This window comes from Arachis hypogaea, chromosome 11 (genome assembly GCF_003086295.3).
Source record: "Arachis hypogaea cultivar Tifrunner chromosome 11, arahy.Tifrunner.gnm2.J5K5, whole genome shotgun sequence".
In the NCBI taxonomy this organism is placed as follows: domain Eukaryota; kingdom Viridiplantae; phylum Streptophyta; class Magnoliopsida; order Fabales; family Fabaceae; genus Arachis; species Arachis hypogaea.
The window spans coordinates 96,305,673-96,329,076 of record NC_092046.1 but is presented as its reverse complement, the minus strand read 5'-3'; the positions used below and the strand labels follow the sequence as shown (position 1 = coordinate 96,329,076).

General features: G+C 36.8%; 1 protein-coding gene across 1 annotated transcript; it reads left to right on the top strand.

The window, feature by feature from the left end:
- The first annotated feature begins 273 nt into the window (after positions 1-273).
- LOC140176159 (uncharacterized) lies at positions 274-813 on the top strand. Its single transcript, XM_072206048.1, has one exon. The coding sequence runs from the start codon at positions 274-276 to the stop codon at positions 811-813; it is 540 nt and encodes a 179-aa protein (XP_072062149.1).
- The last annotated feature ends 22,591 nt before the right edge of the window (positions 814-23,404 follow it).

Here is a 23,404-nt window from a genome sequence, read left to right as displayed (position 1 = left end):
GAAAAGGCAATCCAAATAATCCAAGAACTATACCTCCGAGTGCAAGACCGCGAAGGCCGAGTTACGACCAAGGAACGGTATCACGCGAAACATGGAAGCCATGAAACTTCCAGAACCCGATCTCACCGTGAAACCAAAAACAACAGGTCACCTGAACTGTGACACAACAAGAGACATGACCGTAGTGTTTCTCGGGACCCAGAACGCCGACGTGAAGAAGACGACCGACGGCACCACCGGGATGCTAAGTGAGCAAGTAGCGAACATGTGATAATGAGAGCCACCCCATTCACTGAAAGAATGTTAAGAGCCAACCTTCCAAAGGGTTTTGACAAGCCCACGAACATAAAATACGAAGGGACCAAAGATCCCCAAGAACACCTGAGGGCCTTCGAGGCCAGGATGAACCTGAAAGGAGTCGTTGACATGATCCGGTTCAAGGCCTTCCTAGTAACCCTAGCCGGCCCCGTAATCAAATGGTTCAAAGCCCTCCCAAACGACTCCATATCCAGCTTTCATGACATCTCCAGGAAGATTATGGCCCAATTCACCACCAGAATCACCAAAGCCAAGCACCCCATCAACTTACTCGGAATCACCCAGAGACAAGACGAATCTACAAGGAAATACCTCGATAGGTTCAACGATGAGTGCCTCACGGTCGATGGCACAGACTCGGTTGCCTGTCTCTGCCTGACCAACGCCCTCATGAATGAAGACTTCCAAAACCACCTCACTAATAAGTCGGTTTGGACTATGCACGAAATTCAAAGCGTCGCAAGGGAATACATCAACGACGAAGAGGTGAGCTAAGTCATGGCCGCCAATAAACGGTACCACAGCAACACGACACCTCTCAATAATCTGCCTCCAAAAGAAACCCAGAAAGAACACTCCAAACCAGCAAACACCACTGACCACCTAGGGTGGGAAAGTTCTCAACCTACACCCCCCTGTCCACTCCCATCACAGAAATCTACCACCAAATAGCAGAACAGGACATCTTCCCGAAAGCACAACAACTAAAAGAGCGGATAGGTGGTAACAAAAGCCTGTATTGCTACCATCACCGAGGATACGGACATAAAACCCAAGATTAATTGGATCTGAAGGACGCTCTCGAACAAGCCATCCGAAAGAGTTTGCCAAAATCATCCAGGAACCCAGAAGAACAGAAAGAGAAAGATCCTCAGACTGCGAAAGTCGCAAACCAAGGACATTACGACAAACCCCATAGGAAAGTCCCGAGTCTGACACCACCATAGTCGTAAACATCATAACTGGAAAGGACGCGCCAAAAAATGTCAAATTGGTACTGAAAAAGGACCTTAAAATCCTGGCTGTAAGAAATCAAGCTCTAACACCCCCGGCCATAGAGGCAATTACCTTCTCCCTTAATGACTGCTAATACGGCACCTCGACAGAAGACGCCTCATTCGTCATCTCGACCAGAGTCGATACCGGACTCGTAAAGAGAATACGGGTTGACACCGGAGCAGCCTCCAGCATCCTCTTCATAGGAGCCTTTGAAAAGATGGGCCTCTGAACTAAAAATTTGCAAACCCACCATAACGGAGTAACCAGACTCGGGGACAACTTCTTGAAATTGGACGGATCCATAGTGTTACCACTCACTATCAGAACTGGGAGCCAGAGGAAGACCATCATCTCCAAGTTCGTAGTCCTCAAAGACTCCACTGCTTACAATATCATCCTAAGAAGGAAAACGATCAACGACCTTTCTACCATTATTTTCACCAAATTCCTCCTCATCAAGTTCCAAGCCAATAATGGCACCATCGAAACAATTCACGGGGACCGGGAGATCACGGTAGAATGCGACAACACCAGCCTAGCCCTCCACAAGAGGTCCCATGACGCGGATGGCATCTTCCTCACCGACCTCGACGTGCGCCAAGATGGTCAACCTCGACCAGAATCGGAAGGAGACACAGAACAATTACAAATAGGGCAAAGCATGGAAGAATACAGGTTCATCAACAAGAACCTGCCCTATGACCTGAAAGGGGACCTAATCGAGCTCCTAAAGCAGAACAAGGACCTGTTCGCATTTAATTCGGTCGACATGCCAGGCATAGACCCCAACCTAATGTCCCATTATTTGGCCATGGATCCAAAGGCCAAAACTGTGACCCAAAGAAGAAGGAAAATGTCACCAGATCGGGCAGCCAAAGTCAGAAAACAAGTCAAAGTCCTGCTCGAAGTAGGCTTCATCCGAGAGTTACCTTACGCGACCTCGCTAGCCAACATCGTATTAGTGAAGAAAGCAAACGGCAAGTGGCGAATGTGCGTCGATTACTCCAACCTGAACAAAGCCAATCCCAAAGACGTCTTTCTCCTCCTGAACATCGACGGACTCGTCGATACCGCATCAGGACATCAATACCTCAGCTTTATGGATGCCTACTCGGGGTATAATAAAATACCTATGCATCGGTCCGATGAAGAAAAGACAACCTTTGTAACTCCCGACGACACGTACTACTACACAGTCATGCCATTCGGACTAAAGAACACGGGAGCCACCTACCAAAGGCTCATCACCAAGATATTCCAAGACCTCTCTAGAAGCAAGTTGGAGGTCTACATCGATGACATGCTCACCAAAACCCAAACTGGAAAAGAGCTCACCAGTGACCTCAAACTCGTGTTAAATACCTCCAGGAAACATCGAATATGCCTCAACCCGACAAAGTGCGCGTTTGGGACGGAAGTTGGAAAATTCCTGCATTTCATGATCACCCAACGGGGGGTCGAAGCAAACCCCAAAAAATACAGAGCCATCCTTAAGATGAATAGCCTGGCAAGTCTCAAGGACGTCCAAAGACTAACTGCATGACTAGCCGCTGCTGAGTCCATATTTGAGGATAATTTTTGTCTTGATTTAGATGGATTTTATCACATAAACTCACAATTATTCACCAAAATAGCATACTTTTGTGTTTTATCCCTAAATTAGACCTAAATGTGAAAACATGCATTTTTGTGCTTAAATTTGAGCAATTTAATTCCACTTTTATTTCATTCGATGCCGTGATATGTTTGTTGAGTGATTTCAAGACCTAGAGGTAAGAACGGATAGGCAAAAGTGGAAGGAAGCATGCACAATGAGAGAACACATGAAGAAAACAAAGCAGGAGCACGCACTAAAGTATGTGTACGAATACACCTGTGCGTACGCACAAGTGGCGAAATCAGCAAGTGTGTGTACGCACACATCTGTGTGTATGCACAAGTTCCTGCGCGTGACTTTATTAATGAAGCACGTGGCTCGTGAATTTAGGGCTCTCTTGGCCGAGTTTTTGGAGTCGCTGAAGCCTGTTGGAGTGCTATATCAAGGGGAAACGAAGACATATCATGGGAGATTAGAATTAGCTTAGAGAGCTCACTTTTAGACATTAAAACATAATTAAGAGTAGGAGTAGTGTAGATAGAAAATTCTCTCTTAGGGTTTTACTTAATTTTCATTGTAGCATTTTATAGTTAACTTTTGATCTTGGATTTTGCTCATCTCTTTTGTTTGTACCATTTAATTTCTCTTTAATTACATCATATTTATTCTTATTCTTTTATGGTTCAAGTTACTTTGTTAATATATGCAATTTTGGTTTCTTAAAGTTTTGGTTGATGAATTTAATGTTTTATGCTTTATATATGCTTAATTGAATGTTTATTGTTGATTTTGTGAATAGTTTGGTTATAGTTTTCATTTTCCTGTGCTATTTCCTATGTTTTGGTTTTATACCCACCAAGTTTTTGTGAAAATGCCACTTGAAAATTTTGAGTAGATTTTCACACCTTGGCTTGGGAAATGAGTTCCTAAGATACTAGAGTCATAATGTCTGACATTTAATAGTAATTCTTGAGTAGTTAGTTGGCTCTTATTTTCATTGATGCTAGCTTTTTACTACGTAATTAGTAAGTTAGCTAGGACTTATGGATTAAGGTCAATTATGCTTGCTTGAATTACTCCTCGATGTTAGGGGTTGACAAAGCGAGATTGACTCGTCATAGTTGCCATAGTTATGGTTACGACAATAATAGGATTCCTTAATTCTCATTCCCAAGTCAAGGCTCTTTTACGCATCTATAGCATTTTCACTAGTTTTGACCTTACTCCCTTTTTAATTGCCTTAAATTCCCTTTTTGATCATTTTTAGTTCTTTTATTCCTTAGTTCTTTTACATTTTCCATTTCATACTTGATAATCCCATGATTTCACAACCAAAAATGTGCACCTAATTTGCATTGTCCGAGAGAAGACGACCCAAGATTTCAAACTCCCGGTTTATATTTATTTCGAATTGTGACAATCTTTTAAACTTTGAGGTAAAAACTTCAAATTAGGCATACTTTGAATTAAACTTTGATTTGCTTTTGTGTTGTAGTATAGTGGTGAGTATTCCCGCCTATCACACGGGTGACCCGGGTTCGATCCCCGGCAACGGCGCAAAAAAACTTGATGTGAGAATTAGTGTTAATCTAGAATTTCACATAATAGAATCTCGTTGCAAGCATAGTCTAAACCAACAATTAACTCTCAATCAAATTTTAAATCAAAGATGTCACAATCAACACAAAATAACTGGGAGTTTGAAATCCTGGGTCGTTCTCCCTAGGAATTGCAATTAAGTGCTCAATTATTGGCTATGGAGAAAGTGGGGTTTTGATGATTGCAAATGGCAAAAAATTTAAAAGGCAAGAAATTAAATAAGCATGCAAGGATTAAAACTCAAATCAATTAAATCAAAAATAGAATTCAAGTGGCAAAAAGAATTCTTGGCAAGGATTGAGGAATTGAGGATTCCTATCCTAGTTATGGACCACAAACATGGTAATTGCGTAGAATTAATCCCAATTAGTCTATCCAAACATCGAGGATAAGTTGAAAGGGCATAATTGATCTCAATCCATAAGTTCTAGTCAACCCACTAATTATTTAGTGAAAGACTAGCGTCAATAGAAACCAAACCAACTAACAATCCTAACACAATGTAGAATGGACATCCATAACTCAAGTTCACCTAATTACCCAATTTCTAACCAAGAGTGTGAAAAACTATACAACAACTAGAAGAGACATTTTGTCAAACACCTAGCATGCATAAAGGAAAAAAATATCATAAATTGAAAAAAAATAAAATCTATACTACCTATTGCATGAGAATGATAATAAAAACTCAAATAAGCATTAAAGAAAAATAAAATATCAAAATAGAATGAATAAAACCAAAAGTGACAAGTGTTCATAAACTAAAAGTTGTAACATTGAGAAAGTAACAAAAGAAATTAGGAAGATCAAGACAAGAGATCATGAAAGCATAAATGAAACTATACTAAAGCAAGAGTTAAAGACTGAAATTAACGAGAAATTAAGCTAAAAACCCTGAATTCTAGAGAGAAGGGGGAGCTTCTCTCTCTAGAAAACTAAGCTAAAACATGTAAAAACCTAAACCTAAGTGCTCCCCCCTTCATCCTTCTTCACTTTGGCTTGAAATAGCTTTAGAAATGAGTTGGACTGGGTTTTGGAGGCCCAGAATTCACCCCCAGCGAATTACAATTAATGAGCTCACGTGACCTGACGAAATTCACCCTCACGTGTACGTGTGGGTCACGCGTACGTGTCGCCATGAGCTCACACTTGTGCGTACGCATGCATCACTGTGCGTACGCATGGATGATAAAACTTCCAAACTCCATTTCTTCATGGTTTCTTCTCTTTTTTATGCTCTTTTCTCCCTTCTCCAACCCATACTTGCCTTGAAAACCTAATATCACTTAGCAAACACATCAAGGCATCAAATGAGATTAAAGTGAATAAAATTTAGCAATTATTAGGCCTAAAAAGAATGTTTTTACTTTCCAGCACAATTTAGGAAGAAATCATGAAACTACGCTATTTCAATAGATAAATGCAAGAAAAATTGATAAAATCCACCCAAATAGAGTAAATAAATATCATGAAATGTGGATTCATCACATATCCACACTTAAATAATAGCATGTCCTCATGCTATACCAAAGGAAGACAAGAAGGGGAATCAATAAGTATTCAATGTAACTATCTATATGCAATCTATCTATATGTATTTAACTATTCTACCTTATACTATCTACCTATATCTACTTACTTAGTCAAAGTAAATCAATTTTCAAGAAAACATCTATATACAATCAAGAGCTAAAATAATCATAACCAAATCACATTCTCAATTGCATTGAGTCATATAAAAGAGTTTATCAAACTTGCTAGATAACCATGATTATAGGTGGAAATGTGAACTTGAGTAATTGAACCCTCACCGGATGTGTATATGCCCTCTAGTCGCTCAAGTGTTTAGGGTCAATCTACTCAATTCTCCTCTAATCATGCTTTCTAAAGTTTGTTCTTCATCTAACCAATCAACAAAAATTTAATGTACATATGCAAAAATTATGAGGTCTTTTTTAAGGTTGTAATGGGGCTAAGGGTAAAGGTAAGGATATATATATGGCTAAGTGAGCTTGCATTTAAATCTTTGATTAACCTAAGTTACCACCTAATACATACACAATCTATAAACTTCTAATATCAAGCTTAGCTACCCATAACCTCACTTTTACATATACACGTACTCATGCATCAAATTCACTTCCATCACATATGCATTGATTATTATTAAATTTCACATTGGGGTAATTTTGTCCCCATTTTATTATTCTTCTTCTTTTTTTTTATTTTTTTTAAATCATAATATATATACTAAAACATCAATGCATATGGTTTGTTTTTTTATAATATTACATGAGCATGTACCCAAATTTTTAATATTTTTCAACAAAGAATAAAATACATTTTTATCTACCAATATTTCCAAATCTTTCCCATACTTAAACCTTACACATTCTCACTAACTTAAGCTATTAAAAGATTCAAATTAGAGACATTCATTGTTTTTTCGCTTGTAGCTAGTGGTGTGCTCAATCAAGAACAAAAAGGGGAAATTAATAGGCTCAAAGTGGTAAACAAAGGTAAATGAAATGGTAGGCTATTTGGGTTAAGTCAGCTATAAAGAAATAATGGCCTCAATCTCATAAATGCATAAATATACATTAAACAATGGATATATAGACTTAAACAAACTAAAGATTGCAATTATAGAGAAGAGCAATACACAAGAATGAAATAAGTGGTCAAATGGTGTAACCACACAATAAGGCTCAAAAATTCACAAGTTGTATGTTATTTAACTCAAAAATCATATTCCACAATGTATAATTCATACAAGTTTCAATGAAAAATTTCAACTCAATTCAATTTGAATTTCAATGCCCTAAATAAAAAGTAAGTCTCTTAGAAATTTCATTAAATTGACTAACATTTATTCTATATATGTATATATAATGTGATTGGATAGAAAAGGTAGAAAATCCTAAGTTTAATTCCTAATTTCAATCAAACCAAAATAGCAAGTGTCTTGAAAATCAAACTAGGTGTAATCATCACATCATCCAAATCACAATTAAGACTCAAGGCTAAAAAGAAAGTCTAAAAACATGTATCACGATACTATAATACTAGATTATGTACAAGCAAAATTAAAATGTGCAATAAACTAAGAAAGTGTAATAAACTAAGTAAAAAAAAGGTTTTCAAAAAGATAAAATATATACAAAACGACTAAAAAGCATAAAAAAAAACTAAACTAAAAGTGTTCGGAAATGAAATTTTTCACTTGAAATGTGCTGCTGAAGTTAGACGACGGAATTGATGAGTCCATATTTGACGATAATTTTTTGCTTAAATTGGACGGATTTCATCACATAAACTCACACTTAACCACCAAAATAGCATACTTTTGTGATTTCTCCCTAATTTGAACCTAAATTTTAAAGCGTGCATTTTTATGCTTAAATTGATAATTTTAATTCCACTTTTATTCCATTCGATGCCGTGATATGTTTTGTGAGTGATTTCAGGTCCAATAGGCATGAATGGCTAGGCAAAAGTGCAAGGAAGCTTGCAAGAAGGGAGATTTCATGAAGAAAACAACGGAGAAGCACACATCCAAGTGTGCATATGCACAACCTCCTGTGCGTACGCACAAATGGGAAAATCAGCAAGTGTGCGTATGCACACATCTTTGCGTACGCACAAGTCCCAGCCTCTGACTTCATTAATGAAGCACGTGGCTCACGATTTTGGGGGACTCTTGGCGCAATTTTGGACTTCCTGAAGCTGAAACAAAGTGCTATATGAAGGGGACATCCTTCCATATCAAGGGAACTCACTTTTAGACATAGAACAATACATAATTAGGAGTAGGAGTAGTATAGTGTAGAAAATGCTCTCTTAGGGTTTTTAATTATGGTTCATTGTAGCATTTTATAGTTTCAATTTTGATCTTAGATTTCGCTCATCTCTTTTTTAAGTACTCTTTAATTTCTCTTTAATTACATCACATTTACTCTTATTATGTTAGTTCAAGTTACTTGTTAATATATGCAATTTTGATTTCTTGAATCTTTTGCTTATGAATTTGATCTTTTATGATTTATATATGCTTGATTGAGTTTCTATTATTAATATAGTGAATATTTTGGTTATAGTTTTCATTATCTTTTGCAATTTACCATGTTTTGTTTTTATACCCACAAGGTGTTTATGAAAATGCCAACCTTAGCTTTTGAGTAGATTTTCACACCTTGGCTTGAGAAATGAGTTCCTAGGATATTAGAGTCATAATATCTGACATTTAGTGGTAATTCTTGGGTAGCTAGTTGGCTCTAGTTTCCATTGATGCTAGCTTTTTACTAAGTGATTAGTAAGTTAGCTAGGACTTATGGATTAAGGTTAATTATGCTTGCTTGACTTACTCCTCGATGTTAGGGGTTGACGAAGTGAGATTGACTCATCATAGTTGCCATAGTTGTGGTTATGACGATGATAGGATTCCTTAATTCTAATTCCCAAGTCAAGGCTTTTTATACATTTATAGCATTTTCACTAAGTTTTGATCTTGTTTTCTTTTAATTTGCTTTACCTTCCTTTTTTATCACTTGTTAGTTCTTTTAATTCTTAGGTCCTTTAATCTTTTTTTTCTATACTTCAAAACCCCCCTTTTTCTCACAACCAAGAGTGTGACATCTTAAATGCATTCTCCGAGGGAGACGACCCGAGACTTCAAACTCCTGGTTATTTTTGTATTGATTGTGACATCTTTTATTTAAACTTTGATGTTGGTTGATTGTTGGGTTGGGACTATACTTGTAACACCAATTCTATTTTGAGGAAAATTCCTAACCCACTATCGGCCACACATAAAGTTTTTGGCGCCGTTGCCGGGGAGCTAGTGCAATGAGTGCTATAATTTTGGTTGTTGTGAATATGATAATAGTGTGAATAGATACTTTTTGGGTTATTTATTTGCTTTTGTTAGTAATTAGAATTTTGTTTCTTTTGTTAATTGATGTCTTTTGTTTTTATTTTTCTATTTTCTCTATGAGTTATCACCCTCTTTGTTTGGAGTATGGTTGTGATCATTTTGTAGGGGGTGACAACTTTAGCTTTGGATTGCATCATGGGATGGAGAAATCAATTGAGGAAGGAGCATCCTCCTTCATATCACAATGAGCCAAACCCTTCCCAATGTACATACCCAAACTAAGGATAGGGTGGATTTCATCTTGATTATACACCTCCACCACCATATACCTATGACCCATACTTCCAACATAATCTTCAATCACCACATTTTCAAACACCACACAACCATCCACCTCCTTACATACCCCCTCAAGATACTCATCAACATGAATCACCTCCCACATATACAACCTTTCTTCCAAACAATGAAACCCCTTTTTCACTCCAATGTGAAGTTCTCCAACCCTTGACCCAAGAACAACAAGACCTTCAAGCCTTTCTCCAAGAGCAAGAAGAATTCCGAAGGACACAAGGGCAATTCGTGGCTACCATAGCCAAAGCAGTGAACCGCTTAGTCCTCCTACGCTCATCCGATCAAGGCACTCCTCTTGAAGAATGTGTAGGATCTACTAAAGAGTGTAGTGAGGAGGAGAATGTGGAGCCTCAAGAAAAAGAAGAAGAGCTAGAGCATTAATTGAAACAAGAGGAAGAAAGTGGAGTATTTGAACTGGAGGGGAGAAAGGGAGAATTGAGGGAGATTGACCAAGATGTAGATTCCATCATTGAAGATCTTTTGTCTACATTGGTTAATCTCCTCAATGATCTTGATGAACTTTCTCCCCTTGGATTTAAAGAAGAAGTTGATGTGGACTTCACACAACCTCCAAGGTATGACTTAAGTGATGGGGAAGAGGTTGGTGAGGAAGGAGTTGACAACCAAGAAGTGGAGGTCCTCATGCAAGAATCTAGGGAAGCAATTCCGTTCCAACAAGGGAATGACCGGGAAACTAAGGTATGGGATCCGGGTATACAATTCTACAAACAACAATCTTGGGTCCCGATTGCTTACTTGAGGTTGCTTGAGAGCTTGATGTACTTCATTTGGGATTCCGAAGGATTTTGGAAGAGCAAGCATGGTTGGCAACTCAAGAATGGATAGAAGCACGAGCCTCCTTGATGTGCACTTCAACCAAAAGTCCAACTTAAGGACTTTAAACTAAAGTGCTAGATGGAAGACACCCTACCATGGTAACATCATTCTAACTCTCCTCTCTTTTAGTTTTTGCTTATTGAATTTTATCCTTTTGATTGGCTTAGTTTGATTAGATTCTAGGCTTAGTTTAGTTGCATTTTAGTTTGATCATGTCTTTCTGAAGAATGACATGTTTTGGGGTTGAAAACCTTTGATTGATATCTTGGTTAGTGCCTTAAAGGCATTAAAAATTTTACAGAAATAGAGCATCGTGCGTACGCACATATCTGTGTGTACGCACACATCTGTGCATAGGCACACTTCCCCCAATTTTTGACATTTGTGCGTACGCACAAGTCTGTGCGTACGCGCAATTGTTTTTACACCCTCTGTTCAGAGAACTCGCTTCTGCTTGTGCATCCGCAGCCCCAACATTTTTCATTCTGTGCATACGCACACGTGTTTGTGCGTACACACACGTGTTAGTGCGTACGCACACATAATCCTTTTTCCTTATTCGAAAAATAAAAAAGAAGTCTTCAGCGCGTGCGCACAGCCCTTTGCATACGCACATTCGGTAGCACCCTTCTGTTGGGAGTGCTCGCATGCCTCTATGCGTTTGCATCCCCTTTTTTTCGCTTCTTGTGCGTATGCATAGACCTGTGTGCGTACACACCAACGTCGTTCTGGGTATTAATCAGCGAGAACACCCTGTCAAGCCAGCCAGCTTCAATTCTTCTCTTTCCTTACTGCTGCACTCCAGTCCCGCCCAACCCCTTCCAGCGACGCTGCCGCCGGCATAGTGGCTGTCATTCAATCGTCGCCACCCTTCTCTTTTTTTCATCTTTCTTCTTCTTCTTCTCTCTTTCCTCTTCTTTGTTTTGTTTATTTGCTTGGTTAATGTTCATTTTCTTTATTTAATTTTGGTAATCTAGGTAGGTTTAGATGACTTAATTGGTTGTTATTGATTGGAAGTGTTTAATTTCTGATTTATGGGTTGTTGATGCTTGAATTTTGGTTTGAAATTGTTGAATTTGTGCACTGCATACCATGTGTTCGATGAAATGCTTGAATGACCTTTGAGTCTAATTTACATGTTGTAGCTACCATATGTCTTAGATTATATCCTTGTTTGGCATTCTAATAGAATTGTGCATTTTGAATGCTTATAATGATATTTGAAGTTGAAATTCAATAATCTACTTATTTTTTGCCTTAAGTTGTTAGCACCAAATTGGTTTTAAAAATTTAACTTTGGTCACTTATTTGGTGCAATGTCGATAACTGCATATTGAATTTAGTGAATTAAATTGAATTGCTTGTTCATCATGGTTTTTAAATCAATATAATCATATAACAAGGTACTTGTTTCTTGTTAATACTTTGCATTTGTTTGAGTTGACTTGACTTTATTCTTATCAAGACTTGTCACCTTTTGCAATACGCGCCTTCTCCATGTGATTATTTCACAGTTCTTAAGGATGAATAAGTAGTTTTATTTTCATCATTGAATTGGTTATTGTGTGTTGTGCTCATTTTTATTAATCTTGCACCTTCACTTGCATAATTTTAATATCCAATATTTCCTAATTTTAATTCACTCTTGTTATAGTTGCCTAAGCTTGCTTGTCTTTAATTGATGCTTATCCATTGCTTGCATCTTAGGCCATTTAATTGATGAACTCATGCTTACTTTTTTATTGTGTGGATGCCGTTTTAACCGGCGTTGTATGTATTCTAACCGCGTGCATAATTGGAATACGCACCCAGCTTATTTTTTGTATCATACCACATCACTATGTAAACTTCCTCAATTAAATGCTTGTTTGTTTTCTTTTGGCTCCAAGTATACAATGTATTTGCTCCCTCATTTGTCTTTTTGTGTCACTTGCCCTATGATTCTTAATTATACTCTATTCATTCTTTTTTAAGATCACCATGAAGGTAAGGAGCCGGTAGAGGAGGAGGATGCCGAGTATGGAAATGCCGAGCCGAATTGAACTTAGCAATTTTACTGCAGCCCGAGCCGCCGCATCCACCAGCTGAAGGTGGAGTACTTTTGAGACTTTCTCCTCAGATTGTGTTCATGCACGGAGGACCGTGCAACGTTTAAGTGTGGGGGAAGATTGACGACTTTTGGGGGGTAAAGTTTCTTTTTCCGAACACTACACTTTACTTTTGTTTTCTTTTATTATGTTTTTTATAGATATTTGAAGTGCTTTTAACTACTGCATGCATGTTCTTTTGGTATATATATCTTGGCTTATTCATAGTTTCATTTCTAGCTATTGCATTTTTACTCTTGCTTGATATGTATTTTATAGATAGAAGTTTTGTTTCGATGATGTGAATACCATAATGCCTAGTTCAATTTTTTCCTAATTGTTTATATTGGTTTTTGGATTATGAAAACTAGGAAAAGAACTAGGAAATTTTGAAAAGTTGCATCCATCCCAACACACATACATATATAGGAAATAATTTTGGTGAAAAACAACAAAGATTTCCAAGAATTTTGTTTTTAGGGCGTTCTATTGAATTGATTTGAAAAATCCTTTTTAAACTTGCTTGAATGAATTTTTTTGAAAGGAAATAGAACAAGACACCGAGCGAGATTTGAGCTTCTAATGTGTGGTTGCATATTTCAACCACAATCTTTATTCTTGTGTGCTATGCTCCTTCTATGATTTTGATCTTGGTTTTGCTTGATTCTTTATTTCCGATGTTTGATGTTTTGAATGCATTTAGCATGATTGAAGCCATTTTTAAAACTAAGCTTACTAACCCATATGGCCATACCCTTACATCTACCTTTGTAACCCCTTTGAGCCCTTTAATCCCCTTTGGTTTTAACTTTTAGCACATCACAACTCTAAGCGAAAAACCATGAATTACCTTGAATTACATCTTTGATTAGCTTAGATTGAAGAGTGTGTTTCAGTTAAGTATGGGGGAATTTTGGGAAGTATTGGTAGAGAAAAAAATTTTATTTTGGACATTCATTGAAACTTTTGGAAAATGGGTGCACATTCATGTATCAATTTGCTTTAACCATATGCATTTGTCATAGAAAAAGAAAAAGAAATAGAAAAGAAAAAAATGAAATGAAAAGAAAAAAATAGAAATAAGATGGGAACAAAAGTTACCCCAAAGAGAAAAGAAATGAATAAGGAATGCATATGTGAGGTGAATGAAATAGCATATATGAATGTGTGTAAAAAGAGATGATGGAAGGTTAGGATTGCATATTTTTTTCATTAGGGTAATATAGGTTGAGTTGGATACTTAAACTAATCAAGGATTCAATCTTTTAGTCCATTTAGCCATATTTATCGTACCTTCACCCTAGCCCCATTACAACCATAAGAAGTCCTCATGATATTTGCATTCATGTATCATATATTTGTTGATTGTTAGATGAAAAGCAAATCCTTGAAAGCATGATTAGAGGAGACTTGAGTGATTAAACCCTAGACACTACGCGTTGAGAGTGTATACACATCTAGTAAGGGTTCGATCACTCAATTCTATGTTGCCACACCTCTTATTAGGCATTCTTGCAAGTAGCTTCATTTTAGAAACTTGAATCAATTCTTTGGATTGTGATTACATTGCAATATTTCTTTGTTTAGCCCTATATGTCCATATGCTTACATGAAAATTTGATTGTTTGTTTTCACCAATTCAATAGAATACTATAGTATAGATAGACATAGATAGTATATAGTATATTTGCATGTATATAGATAGTTGCATTCAATAAGTTGTTACCCTTTGATCATTCACCTTGTTTGTGTTTAGCATGAGGACATGATATTGTTTAAGTGTGGGGGAATTGATGAGTCTATATTTAATTTGATGATAATTTTTGTCTTGCTTTGGATGGATTTCATCATATAAACTCACAATTATTCACCAAAATAGCATACTCTTGTGTTTTATCTGGCCTAAATGTGAAAATATGCATTTTTGTGCTTAAATTGAGCAATTTAATTCCAGTTTTATTCCATTCGATGTCGTGATATATTTGTTGAGTGATTTCAGGTCCTAGAGGCAAGAATGGATGGGCAAAAGTGGAAGGAAGTATGCAAAAAGGGAGAACACATGAAGAAAACAAAGGAGGAGCACACACTGAAGTGTGCGTACGCACAAGTAGCGAAATCAGCAAGTGTGCGTACGCACACATCTGTGCATACGCACAAGTCTCTGCGCGTGACTTCATTAATGAAGCACGTGGCTCGCAAATTTTGGGGCTCTCTTGGCCCAATTTTTGGAGTCACTAAAGCCTTTTGGAGTGCTATATCAAGGGGGAATGAGGACATATCAAGGGAGCTTAGAATTAGCTTAGAGAGCTCACTTTTAGACATTAAAACATAATTAGGAGTAGGAGTAGTGTAGATAGAAAATTCTCTCTTAGGGTTTTACTTAATTTCCATTGTAGCATTTTATAGTTAACTTTTGATCTTGTATTTTGCTCATCTCTTCTGTAAGTACTCTTTAATTTCTCTTTAATTAGACATATTTACTCTTATTCTCTTATGGTTCAAGTTACTTTGTTAATATATGCAATTTTGGTTTCTTGAAGTTTTGGTTGATGAATATAATGTTTTATACTTTATATATGCTTGATTGAATGTTTATTGTTGATTTTATAAATAGTTTGGTTATAGTTTTCATTTTCCTTTGCTATTTCCTATGTGTTGGTTTTATGCCCACCAAGTGTTTGTGAAAATGTCACTTGGAAATTTTGAGTAGATTTTCACACCTTGGCTTGGAAAATGAGTTCCTAGGATACTAGAGTCATAATGTCCGACATTTAGTGGTAATTCTTGAGAAGTTAGTTGTCTCTTGTTTCCATTGACACTAGCTTTTTACTAAGTAATTAGTAAGTTAGCTTGGTGATAGAGGGTTATCGTTGGTTAGGAATTTTACACAAATAATCTCGTTGATAGTATAGTTCCCAACCAACAAACAACACTCAATCAAAGTTTTAATATGGTTTTGTCATAAGTACAAACCCCAATAAAATAACCGAGGGTATTTAAACCACGGGTCGTCTCACAAGGAATTGCAATGAAGTGCTCAATTATTGGCTGTGAAGGAACAAGGGGGTTTGATTTGATAATTGACAAGAAAAGTAAATAACAAGAAAGTAAATGACAATTAACTAATAAAGGAAAAGCAAAGAACTCTTGGCTAAGGCATGGGAATTGAGATCACCATCCTTGTCCACAAACTATGTATTGACAATTATAAGGGACCAACCCATCAAGTCTACTTCTATGCTTGAAGTACATCAAATAGGCTTGATCAACATCAACTCATAAGTCCCAACCTAGCTACTAATTGACTTAGTAGTAGGCTAGCGTCAATGGATATCAAATTGGCCACTAAGGGTTTTCAAATCACCAATTCAATGAGATCCAATGACTAAAGGTCACCCAATTCCCTTAGCCTAGGCCAAGAGTAAAGAAAACTACTTAATAACTAGAGAAAACATTTTAACAAACACCTAGAGTGCAATAAAAGTAAACATTACAAATTGCAAGAATTAACAAAAACCATAACTAACACAAACAAGAAATCAATAATAGAAACTAAGATAAACATAAAAAGATATGGAAACATAAAATTGTATTAGAAGAAAATTGAAATCAACAAGAGTGCATGAATATAAAAGCAACAAAATAAACCAAATGACAAGTAAAACTAGAAGAGCAAAGATGTAATAATAAGAGATTAAAAGGGAAAACTAAATCAAAACAAGAATTATAACTTGGATCTAAGAGAATTTAACCTAAACTACCCTAAATTCTAGATAGAAGAGAGAGCTTCTTGATGGTGTGCAGAAATTGGCAAATTAAAAATTGTTAAAACATTTACGTTGTAAGTATAGTTCTTAACTTGCCAGAAATCTGCTCCTCAATTTAGAAAGGTATCACAGAAAATTGAATTTAAAATACTGGGAGTATGAATCCCAGGTCGTCTCCCAACGAGTCGCAGAAAAGTGTGCTATTTTATTAATCAGAGGTTTTCAAAAAAGGTTTGAATTGGGCAAACAGGAAATTAAATTGGTAAATTTGAATAATGTAAATAAAAGCCTTGACTGGGAATTGATTAGTTGGAATCCCTATTATTGTTGGAATGAATTTCAGGATTAATTGACAATTAAAGGTTATCCTGTTTAGTTATCCTTCTCTAGGTGAAGGAAAGTCAAACAAGTTGGAATGCTATGTCCGTTCACAAGTTGCAATCCACTTAATAAAAAGGGATTGGTGTTAGTGATTAGGAGGCAATCCAACCATAAACCCAATTGCAATTTTTCTTTCAAGCCTTCCAACTCAAGGGTTCCTTTCAATCAATTCTCCATCAAGTTAGGGAACTACTCGCTCATTGTGAATGTAAAATTCATAGCATATAAAAAGGAATTAAAGAAAGACATTGTAAATAAAGTTAAAATAGGCAATTAAAAATAAAAGTGATCCTTGTATTAAATAATCCTAAGAATATTCCAATAGTAAAATTAAACAAAGCAAGGAACATGGAAGATTAAACCAAGTAAAGAAAACGAACTAGAATGACGAAGTCTTGATGAGGTAATAACTCTCCTCAGTGTTCCAATGCCAAAAAAGTAAGAGAAAACTAAAATCCTAAGAACTATGAATGTGTAGAGAGAAAACCTAGAGGAGGAGCAAAACTAGATCTAAAAACTAAAACTGTGTAGAATGAATGTTCTTTTTGGTTTCTGCATGTTCTCTGGCTCTAGTCTGCTGTTCCGGACCGAAAGCTGGGTCAAAATAGGGCCCGAAATCGCCCCTAGCGAATCTGTAAATTATGCAGATCGCGCAGGTCACACGATCGCGTCGCTCATGCGGACGCGTCATTCGCGTTTCTGCTTTGCCACGCGGACGCGTCGTCCACGCCTCCGCATCGCTCGTACTTTTCCATTTCGCAGGGTTGCGTCATCCATGCGGCCGCGTCACTACGATTTGATCTTCTCCGCACGGTCGCGTCGCCCATGCGGCCGCGTCGCTTCTCGCTGGTCATCTCCTCAATTTCTTGTGTTCCTTCCATTTTTGCTAGCTTCCTTTCCAATCTCCAACTCATTCTTGCCCTATAAAGCCTGAAACACTTAACACACAGATCACAGCATCGAATGAAAAAAAGGAGAAGTAAAATGTACAATTAAAAGTCTCTAGGAAGCAGTTTTCACTCATGTAATAATTTCAGGAAGGAAATATAATTGCATGCTATTTTAATGAATAAGTGGGTCAGGATCATGATAAAACCACACAATTAAACACAATATAAACCATAAAATAGTGGTTTATCAACCTCCCCACACTTAAACATTAGCATGTCCTCATGCTTAATTGAAGGAGATAAAGTAAACAAGTATGAACATGCAGAAACTCATGCAATGCAATGCAATCCTATATATATATGAATGCAACTATATGATTCTTGTCCACTTGATCAAAAGTAAATAAGTTCTTCAAAACAATTATAATTCAAATTCTACTAATTCAATTCTTATAAAGTACGAGCAGATAAAAATGCAAGAGGATAGCTCATGAAAGCAGGGAACATAGAAATTCAAGCATGGAACCCTCACTGATGGTGTATGTACACTCTAGTCTCTCTAGTGTATAGGGTAATCACTCTATCCTTCTCTAATCATGCTCTCTAACTTTTGTTTTTCACCTAATCAATCAACAACAGTTAACATACCAATGCAAACATCATGAGGTCTTTTCAAGGTTGTAATGGGGCTAAGGTAAAGGTATGGATACATATATGGTCAAGTGAGCTTATAAATTGAATCTTTAATTAACCCAAGCTTCAATCCAACCTATATATTTTACATGACTTTAGAATTCATGCCTAGCTACCCAGAGTTCCCCTTTTACATTCTATACTCATGTATCAACTTTTTATTTCAATTTTTATCATATGTACATTGATCCTTGAATTCTTAATTCAGCATTGGGGTAATTTTGTCCCCTTATTTATTTATTGCTTTTTTTATTTTTTTTTAACATAAAAATAAACATAGCTTATCAATGCACATAGATTTTTAATTCTTATAGTTTCACATAAGTAGGTATCCAAATTCCCATTGTGTTATCATGACATATTCCCTTAATAACTTTTGTTCCCACAATTTCCCATACTTAACTAGCACACACAATTCTATCTTAAGCTAACCAAAGATTCAATTTGGGATATACAATTGTTTTTCCGCTTAAGGCTAGTAATGTGGTGAAATATAGAACAAATGGGATTTAAAAGCTCAAAGTGGTTAACAAAGGTAATTAAAAGGGTAGGCTTAATTTGGATAAGTAAGCTAAACAAATAATGGCCTCAATCATATGCAAGCATACAAATATAATAAATATTGGACATATAAAATAAAATAAAATATAGATTACAATCATAGAGAAGTAAACACACAAGAATAAAATAATTATGGTTAAATAATGTAACCATTCATAAAGGCTCAAATCTCACGGGTTGTGTGTTCTTTAGCTCAAACATCATGTTCCAAATATAACTTCAAGCAAATTTATCGTAAAAATTTTGAAAATTAGTGAAATTTTGTTCCAAAGATAGTAAATCAAGCAAGAGAAAGATAATAAATTCATGTATACACAAAATAATGGACATATAAAATCAAGCAAATCAAAGATTGCAATCATAGAAAGAGAATAATGCACACAAGAATGGAAATAAGTGGTTATATGATGTAACCATGCAATCGGGCTTAAAACTCACATTCCTGTGTGTTCTTAGCTCAAAAATCATGTTCCAAAATTAATTCCTTCAAGAAAGTTCAATACAATTTTTTTTTTCAAATTGGTGGGGTGCTGATGAGCGGATAATTTATACCCTTTTGGCATTATTTTTACATAGTTTTTAGTATGATTTAATTACTTTTTATTATATTTTTATTAGTTATTATTCAAAAATAACATTTTTGGACTTTACTATGAGTTTGTGTATTTTTCTGTGATTTCAAGTATTTTCTGGCTGAAATTGAGGGACTTGAGCAAAAATTTGATTCAGAGGCTGAAAAAGGACTGCAGATGCTGTTGGATTATGACCCTCCTGAACTCGAAGTAGATTTTCTAGAGCTACAAAAGCCCAATTGGTGAGCTCTCAATTGCGTTGGAAAGTAGACATCCTGAGCTTTCCAGAAATATATAATAGTTCATACTTTTCCCAAGATTTGATGGCCCAAACTGGCGTTCAAAGTCAGCCTAAAACATCTTGGCGTAAAACGCCCAAACTGGCACCCAAGCTGGCGTTTAACTCCAGGAACAGCCTATGCATGTGAAAGCTTCAATGCTCAGCCCAAGCACACACCAAGTGGGCCCCGAAAGTGGATTTCTGCACTATCTGCACTTAGTTACTCATTTTCTGTAAACCTAGGTTACTAGTTTACTATAAAAACTATTTTTAGAGATTTATTTTACATCTTTGGAATTTCTTTTGATCACTTTTGATCTTAGAGACCATTGTACACGTTTGGGGGCTGGCCATTCGGCCATGCCTAGACCTTTCACTTATGTATTTTCCACGGTGGAATTTCTACACCCCATAGATTAAGGTGTGGAGCTCTGCCGTTCTTCATGAATTAATACAATTACTACTATTTTTCCTTCAATTCACGCCTACTTCTTCTCCAAGATATACTCTCGTACTTAATTCAGTTATGTCAGAATGAAGGGGTGACCCATGACAATCACCCAATCTTCGTTACTCGCTTAACCAAGATCGTGTGCCAGACAACCACAAAGCGGTCTACATGATGTTCAACGTAGTCATTGGACGACAGCCGGAGTATATTCTTTTGGGTTTCTAATCTACAATTCACATCGTTTCTCCTGACAACAGAGCATCTGAATCTGAGATTAGAACCTTAGTGGTATAGGCTAGAACCATTAGCAGCATTCTTGATATCCAGAAAGTCTAAACCTTGTCTGTGGTATTCCGACTAGGATCTGGGAAGGGATGACTGTGACGAGCTTCAAACTTGTGAATGTTGGGCATAGTGACAGTGTGCAAATGGACAATGGTTCTATTCCGACGCTAGCGAGAACCGACAGATGATTAGCCATGTGGTGACAGCGCATATGGATTTGTTTTCATCGGAGAGGATCATACAGCTTGCCATGGAAGGAGGTAACACATGGTTGGAAGAAGGCAATAGGAAAGCAAAAGTTCAGAAGCAACAAAGCATCTCCAGATGCTTATCTGAAAATCCCACTAATGAATTACATAAGTATCTCTATTTTATTTTTTGTTTATTTATATTTTAATAATCAAAACCTCATAACCAATTGAATCCGCCTGACTGAGATTTACATGGATGACCATAGCTTGCTTCAAGCCGACAATCTCCGTGGGATCGACCCTTACTCACGTAAGGTATTACTTGGACGACCCAGTGTACTTGCTGGTCAGTTACACGGAGTTGTGAAGAAAAAGTGTGAGATCACGATTCCGCATACCAGGTGCCCTAAAACAATTTTCTTGAAAAAGAAATCATCATTCTAACCAAGTAGTCCTAACATAAAAAGAAATAGTAAAATATATACAAACTCTAACTATCATGCAACCTAACATGCAGTGCAACAACTAAATAACAAAGAAGATTAAGAATTGGTGTTGGAAAAGAAAGTGGTTACCCATGGAGGTCGTTTCTCGACCTCCTCACACTTGAAGGTTGCACCGTCCTCGATGCATGCAAAGAAGAGCAAGGTGGATGGTTTGCTACAACTGATGAGCTCCTTCAAAAGGCTGTGCGGAGGGACTTGTTTGTCACCCCATTTAGAAGCTTTTCCTTTCCCTCTCGGTGGCCAGCCTTAAAGGAGAGAAAAAGAAAGAAGACTAAGCTCATAAGCAAAGATCTCAAAGCAAATAGAACATAGGCGGGGGCAAATGCCAAATAAGAGCAGGGTCTCAACTATATGGTAGCTACAACATGTAAGTGAGGAAGCAATGTAAGCAAATGGCATATCAACTACTACTTGATGCAAGAGTAAAGTTAAAGCATGAAGAGCACTCAGAAGCATCAAGTTCAAATAAGAAAGAGTGGGTCATGAAAGATAATAGAAGTTCATGTCAATACACAAAGAATACAAGGGTCATAAAAGATAAAGCATTGACCTAAAACCTTCATCACCCAACAATATCAACAAGTCAAGAAGCACCAAAATGATCCAAGAAATACTCCACAGTTAAGTAGGAAAATTCAACACCATTATTAAAATAAAAAACTTAGAAAAGAAAAGAAAATAAGAATAAGCTACAAAAAAAAAATTAAAATGCAATGAATGAAAATGAGCAAATGCAACATACAAAAGAAAACGAAAAACAAGAAAAATTATAAGTGGAATTTTGGAGAAAGGGAGAAGAAGAAAGTAAGAAAGGAAGAAGAGAGAAGAAGATAGGTAGAAAGAAAGAAGAAGGCGAGAATAATGAAGAAGGAAGAAGAAAGAAGAAGAAGGGAACAAAAACAGGGGAGAAACGAGGCGCGAAGGTGACGCACACGCATTGGCAATGCACGCACGCAAAAAGCAGAAATAGAAAGTGATGCGTAAGCCTCGACCACGCGTACGCGTGGAACGCAGAAAAGAGAGGTGACGCGTACGCGTCATCCACGTGTACGCGTGGAGCTAAATTGTGCTATTCATACAAAAGCAGCACCACTCCAACGCAACTCTCTGGTTTTTGTACCAGGAGTCCCAACATCAGCTTTTCGACGCATACGCGTCGCTCACACTCACGTGTAGGTATGTGAAAAAGACCAGTGACGCGTACGCATCGTCCATGCCCACGCGTGGAACGCCTTTTTTTTTTAGAAACATAAAATAGAAACAATGCACTCTCTTAACCTACGAATAGTCTAAAGCAACCAAAATTTAAATTTAACAAAAATCTTGTAGTTTTTGAAAATTCATTCAAAGATAATACAAACAAAACTTGCACTTCAAGCAAAATGTAATTCAAAAATAACTATTCTAATCAAAAAATGAATCTAATAAGCAACCTAGCAATCAAAGCAAGATATGCAAAAGTATAAAAAGAAGAAAACTACCTAACAATGGCAACCCAATTCATTCATTGATTATATGTATAAGAGAATGGAAAGAGTTTACCATGGTGGGGTGTCTCCCACCTAGCACTTTTATTTATTGTCCTTAAGTTGGACAATTCGGAGGCTCCTTGTCAAGGTGATTTATGCTTGTACTCATCCTTGAACTTCCAAAGGATGGTTGTTCCTCAAACGGTTGTCAGAATTTCCAACCGACTTCACCAAGCTTGGGTGAAGTTCTTCCCAAGAAATGAGTTCCCAAAATTGGCTTTCATGTTGTGATCTGGGATCCCATATCTTATTTTCACACCCGTCTTCAAGTTAATCATCATTGTTCCATCCAGGTGGTAGGCACATAGAATTCTCATTAAAGCACCAAATTATCCTCCTAGATTCATACAACTTAGCACTCTTCCAACCATGGGACCTATGCCTTGAGGGTTCAACCTTAATGAGCCTAACATCATTTTGCCGACCACTACACAATTCTCTCTTACTCTTCAATCCACAAAGAACTTTAAGTTGCCCATCTGTTTCAAGCAAACCATATTCAAGTGGGAAAGTAAAGCTTAGGGATAAGAATTTTACCCACTTGAATGTTATATTGGATGGTAACTTAGGAAGGGAGGTCTCCAACAACTTGGTCAAAGCAATTTTCACTCCCTTGTGCTCTTCTTGGATGACA